Here is a 27,526-nt window from a genome sequence, read left to right as displayed (position 1 = left end):
ATAGCCTGGGGGTAGCCTCCAGGACAGCTTACAGGATGGACTGTGACATAGCCTAGGGGATAGCTTACAGGATTGCCCTACAGTGGCAAGGGCTCTCTCCTGAAAGACTTCAAGTGCTTGCTCCAAGCTGGCAGAGGAAAGATGTGAAGCAAAGGCTTGCACCTCCCCAAAGAGTTGCCTTGCTGCTGGCTGTGAGGGAGTACCGCTGGCTTTGGTCTGAAAGGGCAGCCTGGCTCTGGCTCCAGGACCCGCTCAGCCCTGCCAGCTCTCCCGAATCCCCTTCTCCCAGCGAACGAGCCCTGCCCGTGCGTTGCGGGGGGCAGCCGAGGCTGCACATCGTGCCGTAGCCCACAGGGCCACGTTGGCCTCCTCTGCGGGTCAGTTGTGTCTCGCTCGAAGGCCTGGGGGTGGGCAGGGAAGGTGGCACCGACCCTGCTGCCGCAAGCCCATCTCTCCCAGACTGCGGCGCAAAAGAAGCTGGGAAACAATTTTGCAGCTCTTCCATCAGAAGCCTCAGAAAACACTGAGAACTAACACTCGCAGGCTGAGCTGTTTCCAGCCGCTGTACGTGCTTGCAGCCCGTCGAACAGCCTCTCCCCTGCGAGGGCGGAGGAGCGGCTGCCTCCAAAGCTCTCTCCTCTCCATGACGGAGCATCACCCGCCGCGGCTTCGGCTCCCCACAGGCACTGCAGCACAGCACAGACCCGCGGCAGATGGCATTTGGCATCCGCTCAGAGAATCGACCATCGGATGCTTTGCTCCCTCCCGGTTTTCGGCTGCGCCTTCCCATGGGAGACGCCTTTGCCAGGATAAATGACAAATTCCTTCGCTCCGGGGGTGGCACGGATGGTGTTGGGCGAGAGCATGGGCTTTACGCTTTCTTCATGCTTCTGGAGCTTACAGGGGGAAAAAAAAAAAGCTGCTGCTTTTTCTTTCCATCCTTGTAATGATAACAGGAGGGATGTGGAAATTAAGCTGCTGAGTTTGGGCTGAGACGGTCTGAGCCCTGGCTGCGGTGGGTGTCTGAAAGGACACTTCAGCGCAGGGCACAGCTGGGAGCCTCTCACACCGCTTGCAGGGTGCGGGCAGCTCACCAGAAGGGTCGGCACTAATTAATGATTAGAGTCCTATTTCAGCATAAAAATGAATGACATCTCTCACCACCCTGATGAAGGTTTTTCTCCCCTCCCCAGCCCCCCCCGGGGGATAAATGTCACTTGGTCTTGTGTGTAAGAGGAGCTGGTCGGCCCCAGGGTCAGGGCAGCAGCTCTCAGCCCTAAAGTCGAGAGGGGTTGTTGCTATGGGAGTCGAGAGGGCACTTGCAGGCAGCATCTGGAGCCTGTGTCTTTCCCTGTCCGAGGCAGCTGGATTTGGAGGGAAGCAAAACTAAAAGGAGGTGGCAGAGAGAGACAGAAGCACAGCAAAATGCATGCATGTTAGAGGAGGGACCTTCCCAGAATGAGAGTACAGTGGGATACAGAAGAGCGGGGACACCAAACTGTCAGGCAGCGGTGGCTCGGCGTGGTAGGATAAACCTTATTTTCTGCTCTGTTTGACACTGGAAAAAAGTACAGTGAAAGCCCAACTGTAGCAAGATGGGATCTGCCTCCTCAACTTACCGGCCCAAGTGTATTTATTTGGATATTGATGGAAGAATTCAAAAGGTACTTTTGCTGTTTTTCACAAAGTAGCGTCTCTGGACGCAGCAGCGGCTGCGGGCTGTGTTTGCTGCACGACCTATTTCTGTAACGCGAGTTAGATGCGTGTTTGCATTCAGTGCCGTTGCGGGCTTCAAATCTCTTTTTAAGGGGAAGGAGGGGGGATCTTGAGCAGCTTTTGCTTTGTACACAGATGTTTATTTAAAGGGGAAGGGGGGGCTGGCAGCTGGGGAGCGCTGGGTGCTGCCAGCTCTCACGGATGGTGTGGGGATCCTCGGTTTAGCAGCCGTGCAGGCTTCCTCTCCCGGAGTAGCGCTGCGACGTGTTTACAAAGTTTTGCCTGCGGAACGGTTTTCACCCAAGCAGCGGGAGCCGGAAAGCACCGCGTGCCGAGTTATTTGGAGATTACCTGCCGCGGAGGGGGTTAGCGATGGGCATTTTCCTACTGCCAAGCTGAACGGCAGGCAGGTGCCGGGCTGTTGTGCGATGGGGTGTGCCGCTGGATCGCCGGGGGGCTGTGGGGTCCCTGCTACCTTTGCCAAGTTGTTCGTAAATGATGATAAACGTTAATTAAAACTTTCGCTTTCATTAGCCTGCATTGTTTGCTTAAACACGGTTCACAGCACAGGGAAAACGGTGGGAGAAATGTATTCTGGCTAAAAGGGAGAGCTCGCACACTGTCGAACTGACAGCCCACTGCTTTTAAACAGAAATAATGCCGCTGCGTTTTTGCAAGTCTTTTTTTTCTTCTTTTTGTCAGCAATTTTTTGGCCACAAACCAAGTGCCTTTTTTGTACTGGAGAACCGCTGCGAGGCTCAAGAGCAAGTAAACTCTGACTTGCAAAATTCAAAACTCTCTCTCTTCCTGCTCTTTTGAGAGCAGAATTTTCATTTCACCCAGCCTCGCCTTTTGTTTCTCCTTTAAAAAGAAACAGCAAATATACCCTTTCCCTTCCCTCCCCTTTGCTGTATGAGTGATGGCAGAAACGAGGTAAAGGGAGAGCTGATACTCACAGTCCCGTCCCACCGTGCGCACCTCTGTTGCCTACGGTCCCCACTGCCACTGCCCTGGAGACCGCCACAACCATGAAAGTCATGTCCTCAGGAGCAAGACCTCGGAGAATCCAAATCTGTGCCAGGTTCCCCACAGCAGGCTGCTCCTCTTCATCCATCTCGGGGGTTAGACGTGACGGTGGTCCCTCTGCCACCGTGGGCTCCTCCGTCCTGGCAGGTGGGAGCATGCCGGCTCTGCTGGGCAGAAGGCACTGCTGCTTTTTTGCCAGAGCTTAATGAGTTGGTTGCCTGATGGCCACTAGAAGCAAGGCTTGTACAGAGCTCCCTGGCATCTTTACAGTTCAGTATGACAATGTTTTGGTATTTTGAAAGGGTGGCAAGTGTTCCCATAGACGTTGGTAAAGCATATTGTCTGTCAGTTATGCTGGTTTAAAAAAAAAAAAACAAACAAAAAAAACCCCACACGTCTCAGAAACAGTCTCTGGAGAGTACTTTTGACACTAAAAATGCAGAAGAGGCACAATCGCATGAGAAAGCAAATGCAAACTCAGGCAGTATTAAGGTTTTTTTTTTCTCGATAAACATTATCTGTTTCTTTTGTCAGATGTGAAATTCCATCTGTGCAATGTTTGGAAGGATTCCTGCAGTAAAAATGCTGTGTAAATGGGGTTCACCCAGGGGTAAGCAGGGCATATCTCAGATTCTCATGCCTCCTCAGTAACAACATCATTAGAAATAAAAAAATAAAAACCAACCCTTAATCTTCTAAGGAATGCAGTATTAGAGGCTTCTGAAGGGAACTCATTAAATCAATGCTAAGCTATTCATCAACCCAGTTATGAGGTATAAGCTTCATTATAACAGTACTTGTTGAGTTTGAAAGGGCTCAGCCCCAACTTGCAACCGGCTTGCTGGACATCGCAGAGTTGTGCAATAGAACTGGGCATCCCACAATACCGCTAACTGTGATGGCAACTACTCACAGGTAATTTTGTGTTTCCACGGCCTCATCCTGAATTTCTACTGGTGCAGCCGCAGGATGTGCTACTGGCTTTGGGAGAAGTCGTTCTGCCTTGGCACGAGGGTAAATGAAAGGACAAACGAGGCTCAGAGAGCCGCGTCACCTCTCCCGGGAACCTGCGCGTTGCAGAAAAGCACTTGAAAGCGCTCTGCAACGGGAGTGTTGAATTAAGCTAAGTAGGTTTGTGTGTCGGCAGGTCCAGAGGGGCACAGCAGGGAGGGCAAAGGGACGCGGCGATCCTTGAAGGAGTTTGTTGGCTTTGAAGCCCCTCTCGGTAGTCATTGAAATAAAGGAGGCACCATCAGCGGGGGTTGAATGCAGAGCCACACCTGAGGCCAACACGTCAGGTCCATACCTGCAAGGCCAGTGCCATGAACACCAGTAGCCTCCTGTGGGGGGGTGGTGGGAGGCTGGGGGGAGAGGGGAGCCCAGCCCAGCACTGCTGTGCATCACTCCTACACCACACTGGGGAAGCTTATCTCTCGCCTCCATAACTTCCTTGGCTCCTGCCCTTTCCCCGTGTCCCCATCCTGCCTGTGCCTGCAGAGGCTCCCAGTCGTTTGTCACGGTTTGATAAACTGACCTTTCAGAGGCATGGGCAGGCACAACATGGTCTTCACCAAAGCTGACCGCAGGGACGGGCTCTCCTCCGGTGGGCAGAGTTGACTGAGCATCTCCCCATGCTGGGGCAGCAAGGACTCTGCTTTGGGAGGGACAGGAGATGACCCGACCCAGCCCAGCAGACACCAACTCTGGTACACCCACAGGCACCTGAGCTCAAGATCCCCAAAAAGCTGGTTCTCAGGTCCACCAGAGGAAGGCTTCGGGCTGCTGGTAGCTGTGTCCCGGCCAAGGGGCAGGGGATGGGGATCTCCCATGGAGTGGCCACCTGCCAAGCTGGTGGAGGCAGAGCCAAATGTGAAGCAGGAGGTGGAGGGGACAGCTGTGCTGGGGCTGCGGGAGAGGGAAGATCAAAGGTTTCGTGGCGTTACAGCCACACACCCAACTGGGGCTCTGTGCAAACCAGCTTCAAAGAGGTCACTTGTTCTCGGAGCTGATTAAAAACTGAAATTACAGCGTAATGCGCTTTCTATCCAGCACCTACATAAAGGGGATGCGCACCTGGGGGAAACAAGCGCTGCTTGGTTTATTTATTTTTAAAGGATCCTCTCACCCAGAGACCCGCAGCAGTTCATTACCCACTTGCCTGGACACACACCTCCCTCTGTACTTCACACACATGCCCAGGGCTTAGCACATCTGTGAAACACCCCCGTGTCCCACCCCTGCCACAGCCTGGTCTGCTGCCAGGCAAAGGAGAAGATGGTGGGATGGGGGAAGCCATGGCCATGTTTCATATAGGATAAGGTGATTTTGCAGTACCCACCCAAACCCCCATCCTGCCAGCGGAGAAGTGAGGTTTGCTGCAGAGTCCTATTTTCCTTCATGATGTTATTAACCCTTTGGCCACGTTTTTAAGAAAAATTCCTATTGAGTCTGTTTCCAATTAAAAATCCACCAGCAAGAAAATGTTCCCCAGCTCATGCCCAATTTTTTTCCATGAAGAAACTACTGGGGAACATTTTCTTTTGACCTTTGAGATTTAAATGGCAACAGAGCCGAACCAGCCAGTGGCCTTATTCCCAGGTGGGTGGCTTCATGGCTCTCGTTTTCAAATGTCACAGGGTAGTGGCTTTGCTTACAGAGTTGTAAGGAGTTCCTCCAAGAAAAATGCTTAATTCAAGAGGATTTCTGTTTCCAGTGTCTTAATCAACATCATATTTGTAACAAGGATGGAAAGTCAGAGGGGTACAGAGCCTGAACTAACTGGAAAAAAGAAAAGGACCGCCGCCTTTGTTAAGGATTCTATGAAATTACTCAGGGTGGTATTTTCATCCTCTTCAGAAAGCAAGTAAAGAATTTTGGAGTCATTTTTCTGGTTTACTGAGTCATTCTGGATGCCAAACAGAGAAATTACCTTCTTGTTGTTTTTTTTTTCCCGAAGAAATGTATTGAGTTCAACCTTTCTGGGTGTCTACTGTACTGACTTGTGGAGCAGGACACTGAGCCATCTACAGCCATTGTTCCTCTTGGCCTGAGGTCTACAAAGAACAGAACAACGCCAAGACTGGATTTTGGTGCTGTGCTTATTGCATTGAAACGTCAGTGCATAGGAATCATTTCTGTCATGTGAGCTTTTCTTTTTAATTAGAGCAACAGCAACTGTGGTATAAATGCCTAGACTCTAGCAAACCCAACAGATTTTTCCAAAGCTCACCATGCTATTTTTAACACACCAGACTGGATTCAGATTAAAAACAAAACACAGCAGAAAAATAATGGCGTGATGATCAGTTCAAGGAGATTAAGTATTTTTGCATCCCGGTGACTCTCGCAGCACAGCAGGCCAAGCATGCTCTGCGGTGCCCATGGACCCCATCCCCGTCTGGTTGGATTGAGGATTTAGGGCAACACCCTTTCAGCTGCCAACCATCCGAGGGGTGCACAGAGGGGGTGTTCATGGGCAGTCGGGACATGGACACCTCCGGGGGGCTGCTCTGCCTGGCGGGTGTTTGCAGGTTCTTCCCATGCATGGACAAGCCGATGCCAAAACCCACTTTAGCATGGTGAGGCATACGTATGTTTTTGTGGAATCAAGGCCATTTTCTCAGTGCTGGCAGATCTCTGTGGGTAAGGGAGGGTGCAAGGTAACACAGCCTGAGTCTGGCCAGTGGTCCTGGCTAACCTTGGCTCTCCGATTTTAGCTGGCCCCAGTGAATTCAAGGCGGCTTCTAGATATTCTTGCTGTAAAGCAGCAAGAAATGAACAGCATGTTCCTAAAACTCCATCACATGACAGCACATAAACATTTTAAAGAGTAAAAATGGCTTAAACCCATGCTTTTAAGAAAGTGAAAGAAAATGTCATACTTGAGGCCTCTCTTTCCTCCCCAGTGAAGGCTCCTCAGAGCATTTAGGGGGCCAAACCTCAATCCCAGCACAGCTCCGTAATTCCAGCATAGCTCCATAGTTCTTCTATACCCATCACCCAGAAAGGCTTGTTTACTGCCGTTTATCTTTCTGAAGTCACATGCAGTCTATTCCAGTTATTACAGTTCATGCTCACATTAGCCAAGACAAAGTGTAAGTTTAACACTCTCCTGCTAGCATTACCTACGGATTCGCACAAGCCGACTGTAGCAACTTATGCTACTCATACACACCTCTTCTGGCTTAGTACAAACAAGACAAAACCATTTTGTTTCTAGCACCTTTGTAGTGAACTTACTTTTACGGCTACAAATCACCTTTCACTGGCCTCTCACCATACCTGCTTTTCCTTACTCCATTAACTAACATTACCCTTCTAACAGTCCTATATTATCAAGCATGTTGTAATGTCAGGCATTAATTCTGTGAGCAGTTTCGAAACAAACAGCCTAGCTTCACTCACATTTAGTGAGGACATTTGGTGCTGAAGCATCCTTATTATCCAGCTTACGAAACATTTCGAGCCTAATGCATTAATGTGCTACAGGGTTAATTGCACTTAGTACTCCATTAGCAGCAAACATATGCCCTTTTTATGTTAAGAAAAGCCAGAGTATAGACATTTGTGTTATTTGTCAAAGGTTGAGATACTTTTATGTCTGCTGCAGAAAATAAGAAACTGTCAGCTCAGCCTCTCACAATCAGCCTTGCTGGTTCCTGCTTATATTCTGCCATTAATCATTAGCACTGAAAGACTGAATATCAGCATTATGTCCTTTAGTACAGTCAGTAGGTTACACAAGGCTCTCTTTAATGTAACCTCGCTTCTTCTATGAGCCCCAATAACTAAAAAGTAATGAGATCGTTCCTTGCTCGTAGTGAAAGACCCAGCCTCTGCCATGCTGTCCCTCTCAGTGGACATCCAGGATTGCCCTGGGGGTCACACGTATGAGTGTATTGTAGACATTTTCTCTTTCCTGAAAAGAGAAAAATCTCTTCTCCCATAGCTCTCTATTCAGAGATGTTATAGGGATGGGAATTGTGACTTACCATACAGCCATGTGCCTCAGGATCCTGATACGTCAGCTCTGTCTGGCAGCTCCTGTTTCTTATTTTAGGGTAATGTATATAATCAGGAAACTAATGGGATTCACCCCACTTAACCATTAACAGTAGCCATCTAAAAGTTAGCGATGACTGCTCCAAGCTAAGCTAGTCACGCAGGTTCCCTTGCAGTCACTGGGGAGGCGGGTGGTATCTCCAGAGGATGATTCATCCCATCTTAAACTGGGTTTCAGAGACATGTGGGCTGATTTACCCTTTGGAAGTTGTCCTCTTTCTCTGCTGGTGAGAGAGGGAGTCTAGCAGAATGACACGCATGAGATGCCAAACTTGTAGATGGTTGAAGTTACGTCAGACAAATCCCACCTGTACATTTTGCTTAGGTGTTGTGTTGAAATGAACATTGTCAAGCCGCATCACTGCCCGAAGGTAAGTGTGAATCAGCAGGACTGCAGAGCTCTGGCTGTTGGAAGTAAAACATCGACCATGCTCCTCATCCTCTAACAGAAGCTGTGTTTGAAGAGCGCAGGGGAGCTTTCATTTTTGCTTGGATTCTCAGCTGAGGGTTCTCATGTTTTGTTCTCCACGCATGCACATGTACACATGCACTTATTTTCTGTTCTCGTCTTAGAGAAGCTCCTACTGCATCAAACAGATGGTACTTTTTTTAATATCGCCCAACATTTGAAGCTCAGATAGATGGAATGGTTTTCTGAATATCAACTGTGAATTGGTGTGAGAGTGGAAAATAGACAGATAATTTGGATATAGTTGGGCTCACGCTATGCTTGTATCTGAATGCAAAGAGTGAGAAACCTGGAAGATGTTTAGATATAGGATTTTAGGTAAGGCTTCTGTTGGATATTGGGAACTATGACTGATAGGTCATTTATCACTATTTTTTGAGGAAGACCTAGTTGCTTACACATTTAGAAATATTAATTCCGTCCAGTGATTTTTAGAGAGTGATATCTAAAAGTTCTGGATCCTACTTCATTTTTACATGGACAACAAAGACCACTGAAGAGACAGGGAAAATCACAATGAAAAATTTCACATCAGCCTTCTGCCTTAGCAATTCAGAAATCCTCTGTGAAAGCTGCTCTTACAGAAGCAGCAACATTTTTCACAGTCCATACAAGATACATAACTGAGTTTTACCAGACTCTTTTCTGAAACACTCTCCTCCAATCTCATTTGTGAGAGATTATAATTTTAGATTGTTTCAACTCCGCAGTTTCAGCTCTGACTCTGAACATTGCTTACTGAGCTGAATGAAAGACATCACCAAGTGCTAAAAGTCTTGAACACAGCAGGCTGAGACCAGCAAAAGGAAGTAGGACTGGAAACTGAGGGTACACTGAGTTTGAAAATATTTCTGCATTATTTATTTAGGAATTTTACTAGCTTAAAAAAAACAAATGCAAGTTAAATTCTTGGAAGAAAACCCAATTACTAACAGCAGATCAGAACATGATAACATTCTGGACAGGGTTTGCAGTTTACAGAGAGGATTAGCTGTTCTGAGGCTCAAATATAGAACAGAAATTGAATTTGTAATCTGTGTTTTCACCCATCCTATCTGAAAGCAAAATATAATGTGATTAGTTGTAAACTGGTAGGTTGCCGAGTATGTGCACAACGGTCTCTTAGTAATATCTCCATCACAGTCCTTAATATTGAATGGCTCCTCTGAGTGGGAGAGCCAGCCAGAGTACCAGGGCTCTGGTACTTAATCTTTCTGAGAGGGGTTTTAAAATCCTTGTCCTAGACCAGAGGTGGATACTATGGATTAAGAGACAATGGCCCCTTATTTCAGAGGAAGATGTTTCAAAAAAATGCAGAACTGTCTCCAGGACAGAAACCAGTCCCACAGAAGTGAGCTCTGGGCCAGGAACCAGGCATCCCCATTGAGTCACGCTGTCCTACTTCGTAGTCACTGCATGCTTCATCAAAATATTATTTCCACTCCAAAAAGCCTCAGTTATTATTCATTCTGCTTTTCCCCCCTTTGCTTCACGTTACTTTCCAAGGCAGACAGACAGCATTCCCCACTTAAATCAAATGGCTGCTTCTTGGTCTTGATGGAGACTCATTGAAACAATGAAGCTAAGCATTCAGGGAAGACTAGTTTTCCTGCTTTTTTTTTTTTCTACACACAGTAGAAGTTTTGCTAACAGTAACAAGAACAGAAATATGAAACAATGTTAACTCTCAAACTGGGGAAATGAATTGTTTGCAGATGCTGCATCACTTTTGAGGAATACATTCTTTTCCTCCTGGCACAAATCAAAGGGAGATGCAGTTAATGGGGTTTATATGTGGCTGATTTTCCTCATGGCATTTAGTCATCAAGCTGCAAGCTGAAGGAGAGGCCTCTGTTTCCCTTTCCCATGCGGTGCATCACTACTGTAACTCTGCTTGCACATGATTTTGGCTCTGCCTTTGCTTTCAGAAATGACACTGACAACTGAGTGTCTTGCGCTGACCGGTCTTGCAGAAGACTCTCGTACCACCAGGCAATATTGGAGTCCCTGTGTCCACTCTTTCTTGTAGGAGGTGTGTCAGGAGCTGCATCCCTGGCTTTTTTGGGCTGTGCTGACCTGCATGACTATGCACTTTTTTGATGCGTGTTATGGGGAAACCTGTCTGTACCCTATACACGCATGATCTTAGCCCACTACCACAGCTGTAGAAGCTGCTGCGGTCTCCTGTCTTTGGCCTCTGTTAGGCTCCATAGCAAGGTCTCAGTCCCGTCCTAAGCAGTGATATCTTCCAGCACCAGGCGTTAATGCGGGGAGTGAGGTGCTGTGAGACACGTTGCAGTAGTGGCTTGCCACCCAGGCATACGAACAGGGACCAAAGCAAGATGATGACTGTGAGTCAGAGACAGATGAGACAGGTTTGAAGGGACATGAAGTCCCTCACTGCTGACTGTGGGTCTGGATCAGACCCACAAACAGTGCCAGAAAAGTATCATCATGGAGACCCAGGCTGAACAGCAATGACTTCAGGACATCTGCCCAAGCATGGACATCTGCCCAGGACTGGGTAAGATGCTCACTTCTGCAGCTAGTGCCAACAGGGCTGCCTATCCTCAAAGCTGCAGGTCAACCATCTTCCCTGGCCACGGGAGAAAACATGTGTCCCAGATGGCTGAAGTATGGCTGCAAGCCAAATGTCACTATATTGCCTTCATGTTGCTAATGTCCCTGCAATGATAATGGACTTTAGGCAAATAGGATTCCTATACTGTGCTGGACCCATCAATAGTACGCAGTACTGTCCTCCATCTCTCCAAAATGCATTCCAATCGTATTCCATCAGCACAACTGACATCAACTTTATCGGGAACATAAACCTGCAGACAGTAACAGGAACAATTGCATATTTCTGGGAAAGGTCTGAGGCTACCTGCTTTGTTTTATAACAGAAGGAAGCTGGTCAGAAAAACTCAGCAGGTTGCAACAGAAGGAAACTTCAGTAGCATATGCTCTTTGATTAAAAAAAAAACCAAACAGCTAAGGACAACTATCCTGAGATGAGTATCAAAGTGCGGTGGGTGATTCACAAATCCACTTTTAGCAAACTTCAGTAAAAATACCAAGTATGGAAAGCTAAAAAGCACGTATGGAGATAGCTTATGATCTAGTATCTACAGTCTTTGTTTTGCTTCCCACTCTTTCACTATTACGTGGAGTAAACGGAAGCATTAAAATTCATCCTCAATGCATTGAAAACTCCTGCTACTTTCTATGAGTCAGGATGGCTTTCTTACCTTTAATGTTCTTTAATTTTTTTTCTTTTTAATCTTTTCCTCTATTATCTGTCCTGGTCAATAATAATTGATTTCCAGAATAAGAAACCTCAATACCTGAAATAGCACTCCTGGCACATCACAAGCCTTTACCCTCTGTTCAGCCGCAATTAACATCATCTGCTCAGTTACTGCATGTACCAGTTGTTGTACCCTCCAATACTCTGTCAGCCAATTTTAGCAGCTATCACTCTGGTAGGATGCTGTGTTCTGCTAGGAGCAGGGTTTCAGTCCTATCTGAACTCAACTGGGTATGTTTTCTTGCTTTGATTGCTGCTGTATTTTAATAACCAAGGGTCAATCATTGGGCAAAACAGGCTTTTAAAACATACCCGGGCATTAATCCCACCCATTTCCCCGGCAGCAGTTACTAACTACCTCAACAATCAAGTGCCTTGATGTTTTATAAAGTAAAGATATTGCCTGGTGTAAATCTTATCTGGGTCGGAAAACAGGGAAGGTGGGTGTGCATGCACATGTCGGTCACAGCCACCTCTTGAGGTGACCAGTATTGTTCTCTTCTCTACCACAAAACCCCTGACGCTTTGCTCAAGAGTAAGGGGGCTCCTCATCACCGGTGAAAACTGAGGTCTGAAGCCTTGCTTCAGCATCAGCTCAAGTGTCGGTGCGTCACACAACAGGGCTCAGTCAGGCTGGCCAGATCTTGCAGTGTTGTCCCTACTCTCCTGATACCTCAGGCTCACGATGTCCCCAGCTGTGAGCAGGCATTAGCAGCTCCTCGCTGGCAGAGCATCCCACGGGCTCTCCCATGGCTTCCCCATTGCCAGTGGCAGAGGTCTGGGTCGGCACCACGCGACATCTCCGGGCAAGGGATTTCCCCTTGTGTCCGAAAGGCACCTTAGAAAACGCACGTGGGAACAGTGTTACTGCAACGCTATTACGATTTAGGGATTAAAGCACTTGAAGGCCAAGGCTGCTGGAGTGAGGTTGCAGGCTTAATTAACTCCTGGCACCTACGCCTTTCAGAAGAGTCTTTAATTAGATGATGACATGTTAGTTTTCCAGCCTGGTCTTCGCCTTGCTGAACACACGGGACCTGCTCGATCCAGGGAGGGTGGCAGCAGCCCCCACTGCCTGCAGCTCCCTCTGCCTGCAGCCCCTGCCTCCTCCCGGCAGCACCAGGCGAGGCAGTGAAAACAAACCATTGGAAGACCATCCCGGGGGACACGTTCCTCATTTTCTGGGTCACTAGCCTTGAGGCTGATCTGTGGGCATGCACACCTCCCGTGCCCACAATGGACAGCAATAGAAACTGTGCCTGAGAATATGGGATGCTACGAGTGGTTGTGGGGGTTGGAAAACAGCGATTCCAGCAAGGCACTTGCAAGGAGAAGAGACTTTTGGCATTGATCTCCCTGTGCCTCAGACCTCATCTGCAAATTATCACTTTCTTGCTCGAGTTTTGCCATCAGGTCTCCGCAAGTCCCTTTGAGCTGCTGCATCCTGAACCCAGAGGCTCTGTAGCTATTTCTTCTTGGGGGGTGCGAGGCAGGAGAGCTCCAGCACTAGCCAGGGAAGCTGCCCCTCTCCACAGAACCACCTCCCCCCATGCCCCACAGCAAGCTGGCCCCCACAGCCTCTGGCCACCCTGTTAACACCAGCAGCCCCCAGACAAACCAGCCCCGCTACTCCTTGTTGTTCCTGGCTTTGAGAAGATGAGCCAGACCTGACTGCAATGAGGCATTTTATTTCCACGGCAGGTTCAAAGCCTCCACCATAGTCAATCAAAGGCACACAGAAAGGCTTTCTGTCCCCCACCCCGGCTGCAGAAGAGCTTCTCAACCAAGGAGCACCATCAGCCACATGTCCTGACGGATGCAGGAGTCTGGGGATCGTGTCATCGAAGGCTGTATCGCAATGGGATCAAGGAGATGCTGCGCTCCTAGATGCACCGCTCGAACAGTTTTCTCCACATAGGGGCTGCCTGGCGTGTGTGGAAGGGCAGGGGGGTGAAGAGGTGTTTGAGGGCATGGGAAGGCAACAGTGGCAAATTTTGTAATTCAAGGTCCAAGCTCTGACCTAACAGCAGGAATGATACAGCCTGATAGTCAGCAGGAAATCTGGCACAACCTGGGGGGAAAAACCCCTCTGTTCAGTTTAAAGCTAGCTTAAGCTGGTGTAGTCCAAAAAGCAGTGCCCTTTTATACCTTCCAAGGACCTCCCCAAATCTGGGCTGTTTTCTTTCTAAATCTGGGCTGTTTTCTTTCTAAATCTGGGCTCTTACATCCTTAAATTTGCAGCTGTTATCATCCTGCAGCAATACTGCATTATGAGAAACCTTTTGCTCTCAGTTCACATACATTATTGCTCTACTTCTGAACAGTGCAATTAGGTCTCCAGAGCTTGCTTGCTTTATCGAAAAAGACACAGGTATTAAACAGAAGAAGAGAAATACTCCAGCCCACAAGTCAAATCAGATAATTGAAATGGTAGGATAAGCCTTAAAATTAGCCCAGTTCATGCCTGAATAGAGTTCATATCTCAGTGGGAACTAACTGTCCTTTCTCTTCTTTTTCTTCATTCCCCCCCCCCCGCTGCTGATTGGTTTGGAAGGTGATCTTTAGTAAATACTGCAACTCCAAAGATATTATGGACCTCTTCTGCATTGCAACAGGATTACCAAGGTAGGTCTCTCTTAATTTGTAGCATTCATTTCACTTTTGTTCCTTTACTTCTGGGGACAATTTAAAGACAGGCCCCAAGTGATTAATTGACCTGCTATTTGGGCTTCTCTCTCATTCCAGTCTACTGGAAGAAGAAATTGGGGCAATCCAGAGAGCACCAGCTGGAAAAGTGCACAAAGCTCTGGCAGGTGTTAAGCCACCTTAGTGCCTGCTGTGCCTGAGGAACAGAGTGGAACAGAGTAGAAGGGGAAGAGACACAGTCTAAAAAAATAAAAGCAAGTGCAGAAGCCCAGTCCTGAGTGCACACGGGTTGTGTGCATCTACCAGTTTCACCTCAACACTACGTTTTTGCCCGTATTGAGTGAAATGCAACCATATGTTTAGAACCTGGGTTTTAGGGAAAAATTTGGGGCCAATGAGAAGCATTGCCACTAGATGATAAGCTTTCAGTTTAGATACAGTACAATCTAATCCCAGGTATGGATTAAACACAAACACGAAGTCAAACACAAAGTACCCCAGCAGAATAATTTTATAGAACATAAATATCCCCAAATCCATTGCTCAGGCCAAGTATTTCCTAATTTATGTTGTTCTGCAAAGCCCACCCATCTCTCCTGCTGTAATTTCCTGTAGGGTTTGTTTCTCTTACCTTCAACCTAGAGAGCAGCACCCAACTTAAATCTCTGTGTTGAGAGGGACCCAGGATCAGGTGTAGCTGTGTGTGAGGGTGGGAGAGGCTGGCCCGTGGTGGAGGGTGGCGTGGTGTAGCACCCAGCCACTTCTGCACCGCCTGTCAAGGGTGGTGGTGCAGGGGGAGGGAAGCCCCTTAGTCACATCTAGAAGGGGACATCTGCTGTCTACATATGGACCTTGAGCAGCGCAGGCCACATGCACAGCAGCATGCAATACGCCATAGTCTCTACCTTTGTACAATACAGAAAAAGCACAGGAAAAAATAAGCCAGTCCTTTAATCATGGGTTTATTGCATGACTCCAGCTCTGGGGATTGAAAGATAAAATTGTCTATATTGACTCAGAATTTGCATAAACTGCTGGACAGAAATAATGCTGTTTGCTGTTTATCCTGGCTATTTCATCCCATTTGACATTAGAGAGGTTAATAACTCTCATTTGCCTGTGATGTTAAATACTTCCATTCCATCACCCAGGAAACTTTGTTTAGCAGTTTTAGTGATTTATGATCAGGGTGTTCACTGCATATTTGGCACTTCATTTTCATCAGAAGACTTTCAAAGAACGGTGCATTTCAAACAGGTTCCTGGAGCCAAAGTAAACCTCAAAGGTTTAGATTTGAGCCTATGAGATCACACCTAGCACGGTAATAAAAAAAAAAAAAATTAAAAAAAAGAGCCCTCATATTCAGCAAGACATTTGTTTTGTTTGTTTTGTAAAAGAGTAACTAAATAATTTCAAGATATTCATAGCACCAGTAGTCATTTGTATAGTGTGAGTCAATACATATCTGCCAAGTCAATGTATCACAAAACATAGCTTTTTAATAGAAATTATTAGTTGATGAGTCAACAGAATACACGAGTTAGCAGGGAGCAAAATCTGCTCTGAGATCAAAGATGATCACACTTAACATTTTGCCAGAAACCTCCCTGGTAATTGAAATGGGTGAAGCATCAAGCCTACCCTGTCCTGTGCTTTGACCCTTTCTGCAGCAAGGTAAAATGGGTCTGAGACAGTGCCAAGGCCAGGCCAGGAGTGCTGCAGGAGAGAAGACGGCTATGCACCGCATGCAGCAGCACAGAATTTCAGCCAGCATTTCTAGGTCAAATAAACCTCTTTGAAACGTGCTTTTCAGGAACACAACGATCTCCCTTTTGACGGCAGACAATTGTATGGTATCCATTGATCCGACAATGCCTGCAAACTCAGAGAGGTAAGTCTTGCTGCAACCTGCTCTTCAAAAATAGGGTCAAGCCTAAGGGAAGGGGTGGTGGTTGCCTGCAGATGCCTTTTGTGTGCAGCAGGAGGTGAGCAGCTCCCTGGAGGGAGGGAAATGACAGTAAGAATTGCTTGCTGGCTTGTAACACTAATTCCTGCTGGTTTTGAAGATTTTTACTTGTTATTAAAGTAGGAATAATTGTCTGAGGAAAAAATACCACTTTTAAGTATTTAATGTAGAACATCTGTTCCCATCCCACCCTGTTTGCTGTCAAGGCTCCCAGCTCCTTTGTTTCCCCACTCCTTTATTGCTCTGCTAGGACACAACCATGACATTACTTGCAAAGCAAAGTCAAAGTCTTTGATGAGGTTAGGTCTCTTCCATGCTGGCTTTCGCCCTTCTCGTCTCCAAATCCCTTTCTCTTTTTCTCCTTGGCTTCCTATTTCTTGTTCAGCTTGGCACTTCTAGTTTCACTCTGACTGCTTGCAGTTACTCCTTCTACTGTTATTTACTTCATTGCATATTTCATCATTACGTATCACTGGCATTGCTGTCACTGACACCATGTGGCTGACCCCCCAACAGTAGGAAGGGATCTACTGCACCAGACGATGTGCAAACACAGAGCAAAAAAGAGAATCCCCACTACTGGAGCTCCTTTCTGACCTACAAAATTTCCTCACCATCTCAGTCCACAAGTTATCAAGGCTTGCCAAAGAGGAGGCATTTTTACCATGTTTGTTGTGTCACCATACAGCACAGGAAAGATCTCTCTGTCTCTAGTTTAGTAGTGAATCAGAGGGTCTCGTGTCCATAAAAAGTGCCCATTGCATATTTAAACTGACAGGTTTTAAGAGAGTTTAGAACATATTCAGATACTTCCTACTTCTCAGGGAATACGGATGTGAAATACAAACTGCTTTCTGGGTGTTGCTAACATCAACCTTCTCTGAGTCTTCCAGGTCTCCATACAAAGTGATACCTGTTGCCACTGGGCAGGTCTCAGGTAAAATGACCCTTTTGAACTGAATTTACTAAAGCTGAATTTATGGATGTTTGCATGTGGAAATTACGTGGCTGTGATGCAAGAAAGAAAGATGATGTTGTGGTTGTAGCTGCGGCAGAATAAGAAGTGCCTGATCACAGTGTTCTGGAGAAATGCTAAAAAAAAAAGTCCCCAAGTTTCAAAGTATTTGAGGGTGAGGTGGAATGGCTGGGGTCCAGAGGACTTTCACAGTGCTTAGCTCTGGTCTGACTCAGCACCACTGATCTCCTGGGGAAAGTCTTGCATGGAGCAGTGGTTTTTTTCAGGCAACGCAGACGGTGTTTGAAAGCCTGTCCTGCGGTGTTTTGTTAAACTTGTTTGTCTCCCAGCAAGGCTCTGCTGAAAGCTGAGCACAACATTTGAACCCCATGTTATTTCCAAATGGCTGAGGAAAGAGCATAATTTCTGTTGTGGGCATGGTAGCTCTAAGTGTAATAAATATTTAAATACACTTGACAAGATGAAAGAGCACATCTGGAACACATTCCCCAGTGCACAGCACTGTTGTACTCCACAGGCAAGACTGAAGTGGCACTTCTACCATTTCTCTTTGCCTGCCAGTATCGTGCTCAGGCCAGTAGCTCTCAGACACTGGAGCAGAGCATTTGCTTGGGGCAATTCCTGTAGAATATCTGGCTCATGGTTTCTCTCATCTGTGCAACTGCAGTATCTTCTGCCATTGGCTCTGAGGCAGCATGAGCAAGAGCCCTACCCTGTACACTGTGGAGCTATAGGGAGAGGCTGGCTGCTGAGGCAGGGGCTGCAGGAGGATAGGAGACGTCAGCTGGGGACACAGTTTGGAGCAGTAAAATAGGAAGATAGGAGAGACAAGGGGCAAGAGGTTAAGATTATCTTGGATACAGAGAGTGCATAGAAAGAACAGGAGGGAGCCAGAAAGTCTGGGCCTGGAAAAAGTAGTTTGCAGGAATGGGTGAGGCTCTTGGGAGAGGGGCAAGGCAGTTTTGCTGGTCCCGCCTAGTCTTCTTGCTAATGCTAATTGCAGGTCCCACCTTTTCTTGCTCAGGCTCCTGTATTACTCAAGAAAACACAGTGTCTCACAGCACTATCTTTTTTTTTAGATGGGGAGATGCAGGGAACCAAAACCACTCTCTGAGGTACCCATGTTTGCTGCAGCAGAAACATCTGTAGGAAAAGGGCACAGCAAGGCAGTGTAGGAGGATGTGCACAGGAGACGGAGAGGCAACAGCAGGGAGCTTGTGTATGCAGAGAGCAAAGGCAAACAAGGAGCAAAAAGAACAAAGGAAGAAGCTAGGAAACAGGGAAGAACTTTATCACACTAGGACTTATTACAAGCCAGAAACAGGTCCTATGTCAGTGATTGCCGCTGTTGCCAGAAGGAGGTAGTCAAAGCCAAGGGACATGTGACTGCGAAGGGAAAAGAAGTGTGTCCTAAACTATTTCCTTATTGTAACAAACTCTGCTGGAACAGCATCACTCTTCTGGTCCAGGAGTACACTATTTGCATTGTCAGATCAGAAAAGGTGGGGTCTTAACTGGAGCATGTGTCTCTGTGTGCCGGCTGGTGTGGGTAACCAATAGCCATTTGCTCCAAGACAGAGAAAGACCAGTGAACAGAGCCAGTGGAGCTCCACCAGGGAATGCCACTGTGTTATATCAGCTGGGAAGCTGATCGAAGGGCTTTCTAGAAAATCTACCTTTTTTTTTTTTTCCTAACATGAAGCTAACCGTATATTTTTGTAAGACCATGTATGACTTTTCGCACTCTCCCAGGGCCCTCATTTTTCACCCCAGCTGACAGCACATGGCTCTGCTTTGGGCAGAGCACAGCTCACTGTGTCAGCAAGGTCTCTCTTCCCTCCCTGCATTTTATAAAAGGATTTCCAAAGATCTAAGCTGAAAAGGGCAAGAAAAATTCTGGCGGTAAGTTGCCAAAGCATAAGACAGTCTGCTATGGAAAGAGCAGGAAAGTTGAACTGAGTGTGATGGAACTAATATTCCTTGGTATCTGTTTCTCTTTCACATGGGTTGTCATTAATCTTAAGCATTCCTGACATTTTGCTGAGAGTAGGAAGAATAAACAGAGTGGGAAATTGTTCCTCTTCATTAAAAGAAAAAAAACCAGCTCTGTTCTAGTCTTCACTTCTTAAACAACTCTGCCTGCGTGATCCTGCTTCCCAAAGCAACTCATCCAAATACATGCCAAAAAAGGGGTCGCCCCAATTTTCACAGCAGTGGGAGGTAATGCACCTCTTTTCAGCAGTCTCCCAGGCAGCTGGAAAAGAATGACGTACACTTCAGCAGAACAAAGACTTTAAAAGGTGGGATTGGAAAATACGATCCTTTGGGAGGAAAATACAAGCAGTGGCTTTTATCCAGCAGAGGAGATATCCACCGGAGTCCTGCTAAGAAACGTTCTTCATTTCCTGGCCATAGTCATGGGAGAGGGTTGGAATTAAAAAAGTTATTATTCCAGTGAGCGTCCGTTGGAGGCAGCGGCAATCGCCATATCACCACGGGGTCAGCTGTCTGCAAGGCAAAGGCCCAGCTGGCCGGCCCTGAGCCTGTGGGGCCGTTGCATCACGTTCTGTCCCTCCTCCTGCAGTCCCGGAGCAGAAGGCGCGCAGCTATCCGAGCAGAGCATCAAACCCCCGGTGCCAAACCCTTCATGCTCTCTGGGGTGTTTAAACTCCCAAGCCCGTTGAACGGGCGTCTTCTCCCTCCCAACAGCAGAAAGGCTCTGGTCTGTGTCCTCGTGGTGGAACAGCCTCAAAACTCACAAACCGATGGCTGTGTTGTGGCCGTAATGAGTAGGTTCAGGCATTCTGCAATATTGCTGGAGATACCAATTAAACGAACAAATCCTACTAGCAGCACACTCTTGAGAAATAAAATTGAAGTCTGTTATGTTTCTGATAGTGCAGAGAAAGGAGCTATTGTGGAGCTCAAGCGAGCCTGACGCACCGCAGTCCTAAATGGGGGGGGAACACACACAGGGGCATTCCCACTGCTCCAAAGTTAGGGCAGCAAAGCACACAGGTAGCTGAACGAGCCCTTAAAGATCTCACCAGGGACGTGACCTGAAAGAGCATAAGATGTGCCAAGCTTAGCCCCAGTTCTCCCTGCACCTCTGTCTCAAGCTTGTTCTGGTGGGTCCTTCAACACAAGCACGCCCTCAGCCCTGGGGAAATGGGCGAGGAAACTCGAGGAGAAGCAATGTCTGATCGGGATGGAGGCCAGCACGTGGAGAGAGCTTGCCACCTGCCACTCCTTGGTCAGCAGCTTCAGTACCGGGAAACCCCGACAGCACGTGTCGGAGCCACTTGGTCAGGCTGAGGCTGTAGGCAGCGTCTTCGTCTCCCACTTCACTTGCCATTCAGTTATTTGCCTTTCCAGCTGTCCTGGTTTCAGCTGGGATAGAGTTAACTGAGTGAGTGGCTGCATGGTGCTTAGCTACTGGCTGGGGTTAAACCACAACACCAGCTAACAAGCTATCTAGCACTTGCACGGAGGAAAGCCCAGGGTCTCTCCCCAGGGATATTGGCTTGCAGTGGGAGAGCTAGCTCAACCAAGACCCGTGTAGCTGCCTGCTAGAAGGCCCACGTCTGAATCGGTGCTAACCCTGCCTTGCCCACCGCTGAGCCCACCAACAACTGCACCAGAGATCTGCGGGGACTGCTTTTCCCCCCTGAATGATTAAATATACAAGATCTTGTGCAGATTGCTATTGGTAAGCGACAGAAGCTTGTCACTGTGTCTAAATCTTTTTATTCTGGGATCTCTCTCTTCTCCTTTTGGAGGCATATTCACGCTTGCAGCTCAGGCAAGAGTGAAGAGGCAGAGACTGTGAGAGAAAAATCCCCCTTCTGCCTGCTGCTCCTTACATGCATCCCACATGGATGCGTGCATCGGGACGGAGCCAGCTGCTTCAGGATTATTCACCTGAGCGGGCACTTGCATGCGACAGCCCAAATTAACCTGAGCTGTCAAGTGAATTTGGCACTCGATATGACATGATTCATGGACGTGGGCTTGGTCTTGAAGCACCCCCCTTCCTGAGGCTTTTGTCTACCTGGCTGTTCGTTTTTTTAAATTCCTCTGACTGCCCAGATCCAAACAAACCACAGAAAGCGAAATACAGACAGGAGCCCGAGCCAGAGGCACAAGCACACATGAGAAAGAGACTGCGTGGCAGGAATTCACCAACCTTGATGCTGGCAAGGAAAGGCAGACACCCACATTCTCCTAGCCTCGCTTGGCCACAGCAGAAAAGACAGGGGGAAACCAACCCACCCCCACAACCCCACGCACTCCCTGCTTGCACCCCGTTGAGGCTGGCAGGATGGCGAGGGGAGCTGGGGAGGGCAGGAGGATGGAGGTGGCTCCCCGGCAGGTAAGACGGGAAAGGAAGGGTCACTGCCGAGCAGGGCGGTGTGAAGCAGAGGGTGCACGTCGGTGAGTTATATGCCATCTGTGTCAGTGCACATGTAACCTGAACTGCCCCAGCATGTACCTAGTCCCTGCCTGGCAGGGAAGGTGCGCACTTGCTGCCAGCCCTCCGATCCGGCCGCGGCAGGAGTCGCAGGAAAATGTGCTGCTGCCATATTCCCCCAGACCTGCTTTCTGCCCAGACCTGCTAGAGACGGGGCTGCTGGGAGGGAGGGCAAAATGGCTCCCTGCTCCATGATGTCCCAGCCAAGCTCTGTGCTGAGCTTGGCCAGGGAGAGCGGACAAGGAGCCAAAGTCCCTGTGCCTGCAGCGAGCGCGGGAATGAGCCATGGGAAGCCCGGGGAGGCCTGAGCTGGCCTGTCCTCTGCCCAGCATTATGCTATTGCAGCATCTTCTGGAGGGGGGGAGGTTCTAATTTTCATTTGTCAGCTCTAAAATGCCCTGCATATTGTGCAAAAATCTGACTTGCTGAACACCTGCATTTGCAAATGTTGCACTTTTGTGGTGCCAGGAGGGGGGGGAGCTGAGAAGAGGGTTGCTGCTGGCTTTTGGGTTACTGCAGGCAGGAACTGGGGACCCTCAGCAAGGTGCACAGAGTGCAGCTGCCCATGCTACATGCAGTAGGATTTCCTTTTCACAAAGGGAATCACAGCAAAACAAATAAAGCAACTGAGGGAAAAGGTAGCTGCGTGCACCTGGGGTATTGGCCCTGCCCAGAGGTATAAAAAAAAAGATGACAGAGGGTAATGAAGGGAGTAAAAGGACACCTAGCCTTCATGTTTTACAAAGGAGTGGATGAGTGAGACTAAATGACTTTGGCACAATGTCTCATTTTCTTTAGAATCAGGGCTGAGCAGAGGTCTTCCCCTCGGAAAGGAACAGGGCAAAGAAATGGATCTTTGTCTCTTTAAGATGAGATGAACTGCCACTCTTAGTCATATATCTTTACTGCACCCTAGGGTTATAAAAACATACATCTTCATTTTGAAAGTCTTTTATTACATCCATAAACATCAGATTGCAGCTGACTGTTCCCTGGATGAGAATGTCCTAGTACTCCAAGTGAGTTTTGACAGGGGGAGGGAGTGAAAGTAAGATTTTTTTTTTTTTACTGGAACGGTGTTTATAGGGAACTTGTCAGTCTCTGGCATGCTACAGCCACTGTCAGAGAGCCGAACGGCACCGAAGTGAGAGGACACGGGTTTCTCTGCTTATTCGTACTGTTGGACTCGGGTACCATCCCAGGTGCTGCATACGGTAAGCTTTCCTCCTGTCTTAAATAGGACGCAGCATTTGCTTTGTTTCAGCTCTTGGGTTTTCAAATGGGTTTTGTGAGAAAACTGAAAAATGGGTCTCTGTGAAAAGAACTAATCTCTTCATTTGTTCTGCTAGCTGCTCCACTGGGAGTTGGATCACAGCAAAAAAAAAAAAAAAAAAAGAGGGAATTAGATCTGAGACTTTCAGAGCACAGGGTGCTTGCTCCAGTTTAGACACACAGGGCTAACAGCCGAATTGTTCTGACCAGCAAAGTGAACGCTCTTGACAAGTATTTCTGACATGTCTAATACTTGAGGAATTGCAAATCCTTTCAACAGGTACAAGAGCTATTGTTTAGCAATATGGTGTAAATGCTGGGCTGTATTTCTGTCTGATGTGTTTTGCCTGGGTGATTGCACCCATGAGGCATTGTGCTCCCTCAGGGAAGTGCAAGAAGTAGCTTCAGAAATGCTGTCGGGGTATTTCTACATAGAGTATAAACGGGTGTTCTGTAATCTGTGGTGTGTATGTAAGAGCATGCAATGTTTCCGCTCCTTGAGCGTAAGAAACCAAGAGTATATCCACATTGCAGGCATGAGAACGACTGCAGCACAGTGCAGTTTAAATTAGCTGGTGGGGGAAAGTGGGAGCAATCTTGAAAGAGCAGCACACAGCTCAGCAAAGGTGATTTATGCTTCCCCTGTCTGTGTGAACGCAGTGTGGACAGACTGAAAGATGGGAGAACATTGCTATCATAATTCTTCCTTCCTTAAGTGTACTGTCCCTTGAAATCTAGGGTCTTGTTTTAAGGACTCATTTGCTTTTCCCTGCATTAGTGATTGCAATCCTGTGATGGTCTCAGGAAGGGGCTGGGGCTTCACCAGGCTGACTTTCCCAAGCCGGCCAAAGTGCCCGAGTGCTGGAGTTGGCAGCAGGAGGCGGGGAGCTACTGGTGTGAGCACTCCCGGTGTGAGCACTCCCAGTCTGGCCACTGCCACAGGCAGCGATGGGATCCCCACGGTCGCCCTGTCCAAGTTATGTTCTCAAGGAAAAAGGGGTTGCGAAGCTTGTGCCCTGCTGTGTCCATCCCACAAATCAGGAAGGGTGGACCTCATTCTGCAAGGACAGTTACTTTGGCATCTCACATTTGCCTGAAGTTTATGCATAGCAGTACGATCCTTATGAATTTGCACCAAAAAAATGGTCTCCAGGATAATGTCCCAGTGTAAATCTGAAAGGCAAGCTGGGTTTTCTTGTGTTCATAAGCTATTGCGTTGTTGGTGGGCGCTCTGGCACAGTGTGCTGATGGTGTAGGGGCAGTCCTTGTGAGTCAGACCTTTCAAAACCAGATGGCAATTCTGAGTGTCCCACCCAAGAAATACAAAAGGGATCTCCTTTGCAGAGAGTGCTGCCTTAAAACAAGCTGCCCCTCAGAGACCCAGCACCCCCAAAAAAACCTTCTGAGACACCTTCACTGTAATCTGCAGGCAGAGGAAGGCAGGTGAGATGAGGAGTTATTCCCAAAAGCTTTCACTGTTCAAAGGACCAGAACAACTTTTTGGCTAAATGCCTCACTGTCAGAGCTGGAAGTCTGGGCATGCCACTTCGCAGGGGTGTTGAGGGTGCCATCTTTCCTCTGTTGTTTTCTGTTATATCTCCCTCCTATTTTTTTTCAGAGAAAGAAGAATTGTTCCAGAATTTATTGGGACAGATTGCCGAGCAGTTCTCGAGGTAAGAAGCTGAAGAACATTATTAATTTAAAATGCTATTTCTTTTATCAGCCTGAAGTGAAATTTTCACAGGAGGCAGAGAGGCATTTAAGATCTCTTTCAAATCCCACTCTTCCTGCCAAATTTAGGCCTTGTACACACATTATTTCCTGCTGACAGCAATACGGTAGCTTAAACCAAAAGTGATTTTTGCGATTATCTTTGATCTAAAAAGGAGATCAAGTAGTAAATATAAATGTTCTTATTGTGCTCCTGCCCTCCTAGAAAGTGAAAGAAAATCTTCGTTGAACAGTCAAATAATCTGATTTGTTTCATTTTTCCCTTTATCACCCAAACATGTCTCTCCTCTGAGAGGATTTCTCAACATCTGTATAGCTGCTTATTTTATTCCAGCTGGTTTCAATAAGACAGATCAATCCCACCACAGTTCAGCAAATCACCAACATAAGTCAAAAGGAGGAGGGCTTCAGAGTGTGCAGACAAACCAAGATGCTGCTGTTAGGCGCAGCATTATCAATTTAACTTTTCTTCCCTGGGGGGTACAATAAAAAGTCACTGCTGAGAGAGGGGGTGATGAAGTGTTGCAGAGCCACAGTACATTCCCAGGGCCATAACAAAATCATTTGTTGTTAATTTTTCTGAAAATTAAACCCGGGGGTGTTTTCTGCCCAAATTTTAGCATTTCCATGGAAATTTTTCTTTTCCTTATGGCAGCCGCGGTTGGACCAATCAACCCTCTGACAAATGTAGACATTTCTAGCAGAAGTCCTTTGTACCTAGGGTAGGTACGGCACTAAATGTATAACATTAATACATGAGGGTTTTCTTTTCAGGGTTTTTAAAATCAATGAGCTGAAAACGGAAGTAGCTAATCACTTGGCAATGCTGGAGAAAAAGGTTGAATGTGAGTGTCCCTTTATTCGTATCGCAGTGGGAACCGGTGCCTCAGAAACCCCCTGCCTCGCTGCCTCGTTGTACCCCCCGTCGCGCTCCTCGCAGCCCCTCCGCTTTCTCCAGTCCCTCACAATTTGGCCGGCCTTGAGCCCGAAAGGCGTCAGGCCAGCCGGGGGTGAGGCGTGGGGAAGGCGGGAGCCCGTGGTGGCACCCACCGGCGGGCCGAGGCCAGGGAGGGACGTCTGGCGGTGCAGGCATCCCCATCGCCTCCCGGCCTCCCCTCTGAGGGGCCCGTCGAGCCCTCCGCCGAGCTTTGGGCCCGGGGCCACGTCCTCCTGCTCCCGCGTCCCTGTGGCAGAGGGTCTCCACCGCCCACCTCCCTGTCCCTCACCTACAAGCCCCCCGCGGCCTGCCCTCCCACGCCCCGCCATGCCCCAGCCCCGTGCCCCCCGTCACCTGCCCTGCACCCAGCGGTGACCCCCCCCACCCCTGCACAGGCCTCCCCCCGAAAAACACTGGCCCCTTAACACACCCGGGGCCTCGCGCTCGCCGCTGCAGTTTGCAACTCATTACAGGAGGGGAACGCAGCTGCCTGCCTTCTACTGCCAGTACTTGCACAGGTCAACCATGTTGTCTCGCAGAGAGACTTTCTCCTTTTGGAAGTGCATTTACTGCATATTAAGCGGTCAGGCGGGTCCTCCCCGCTGACCGAGGCCCAGCACCAGCACTTGGACCTGACTGTATTTCTGCTCAGTGTCATGTCGCTCACCTCCCTGGTTGGGGAAAGGGCCCGAAACGGGGCGAGGCCTTTCCCCGCAGCACCCATGTGTGCCACACATGCGTGCCACACGTGTGTGCTACAGGCGGAGCACAAATACAGCGTGAACGCCAAAGCATCCATAAGCAGGCGGCGCAGCGTGTGCTGCAACGCAGCCGGAGGGTCCGCCTCGTTGCCTCTCGAGGCACTAGTATCTGGGCTGCAAACACGGGGGTTCACCCCTCGCTGGCCATATTGCTCGGCAGGCTGCTAGGCAGCACCCTTTTCCTCACTTGTTCAGTGTGTTAACAGGAGCACAACCGTAGTCAGTTACTGTGCAACAATCAAATTAAGTTCACCTGGTCAAATTGTTCCTTTTCTGGTTTGGGGTTTTTTTTTTCTTCCCCCATGCAGCATCTGACTTGTTGTTTTTCAGTATATTATGCAGAACACACGTCCCAGAAAGGCAGGGAAGGGGTATGAATAAGGCGCTGTCACCCAGCACCGTTCTGACACCAAAGGCCACATACTCGCTGATATGCGGCATTTAAGTCAGGAGCAGGCAGTCTTCCCTGGCACTACAGCTGCAGAAAGCACTTTCTCACTAGAGCTGGCTGGAAAAAAGAAAAGTTTCTGGTTCATGGAAGAAGTTGTTTTCTTGCAATTTCCCCTGACCAGAAGCTACCTTGACCCTGCAGCTGCTCAGTGAGACAGATGCCTTTGTTAGCAGGGAGAGGGAAAAATGTCCTTATGCAAAGACCAGCTGCAGGGGAACCTCTCCCTGAGGCCACCCCAGCCTCAGGGTCCCGGTGCGGTGGGAGCCCTCCGGCAACATCCATGGAGGGGGCACCCTGCAGCGTTCCTACCCCCCACACAGACCTCTGCGGGGAGCCTGGGTAACAATCCCTCCCTGCCTGCTTGGCTGCCATTTTTCCCAAGGTTCCACTGATTTATTCTTTTGTCCAAAAGAAAAAAAACAAAAAAGGAAAAAGAAAAATTAGCTCAGTCACTCTGCATTTTCTGTGAAACTTCTGATCAACTCCAGTCCTCAGGGCTAAGCGCCATGGACTAGAGCAAATGAGGCAAACATTCCCATGGGTCTTCCCGTCCCCTTGGCAGCCCAGGCAAGCCATTATCCCAGCCAGCTAGGGGCTGCTTTTGGCCACTGGCTCCCCTGATGACCCTCTGGGATCCCTGACTGCACCCTGTACACACGCTGCCTTTCAGCACTGGCAGCCTGCATCAGTGGAGGGAGATAAGGAAGATTTGCGTGCCGCTGCGGGTGGGGAA

The 27,526-nt window shown here is 48.3% G+C and overlaps 1 protein-coding gene across 3 annotated transcripts in view; it reads left to right on the top strand.

The window, feature by feature from the left end:
• Positions 1-833: 833 nt before the first annotated feature.
• Positions 834-27,526, top strand: part of PDE9A (phosphodiesterase 9A) — a 50,912-nt gene continuing 24,219 nt past the window's right edge. The window contains exons 1-6 of one of the 3 annotated variants that reach the window (XM_069785048.1): positions 834-1,664; positions 14,137-14,207; positions 16,042-16,119; positions 17,088-17,131; positions 24,532-24,586; positions 25,419-25,489. In XM_069785048.1, the coding sequence (XP_069641149.1) occupies positions 1,596-1,664; positions 14,137-14,207; positions 16,042-16,119; positions 17,088-17,131; positions 24,532-24,586; positions 25,419-25,489 (388 nt within the window). In that variant the 5' untranslated portion in view covers positions 834-1,595. Of the gene's footprint in view, positions 1,665-14,136; positions 14,208-16,041; positions 16,120-17,087; positions 17,132-21,857; positions 22,856-24,531; positions 24,587-25,418; positions 25,490-27,526 lie in introns of those variants that run through there. The other 2 variants (XM_069785049.1, XM_069785050.1) reach the window with 2 other exon arrangements.

The sequence above is a fragment of the Haliaeetus albicilla genome, chromosome 6, assembly GCF_947461875.1.
Source record: "Haliaeetus albicilla chromosome 6, bHalAlb1.1, whole genome shotgun sequence".
NCBI lineage: Eukaryota > Metazoa > Chordata > Aves > Accipitriformes > Accipitridae > Haliaeetus > Haliaeetus albicilla.
This window is presented reverse-complemented; position numbering and strand designations above follow the sequence as displayed.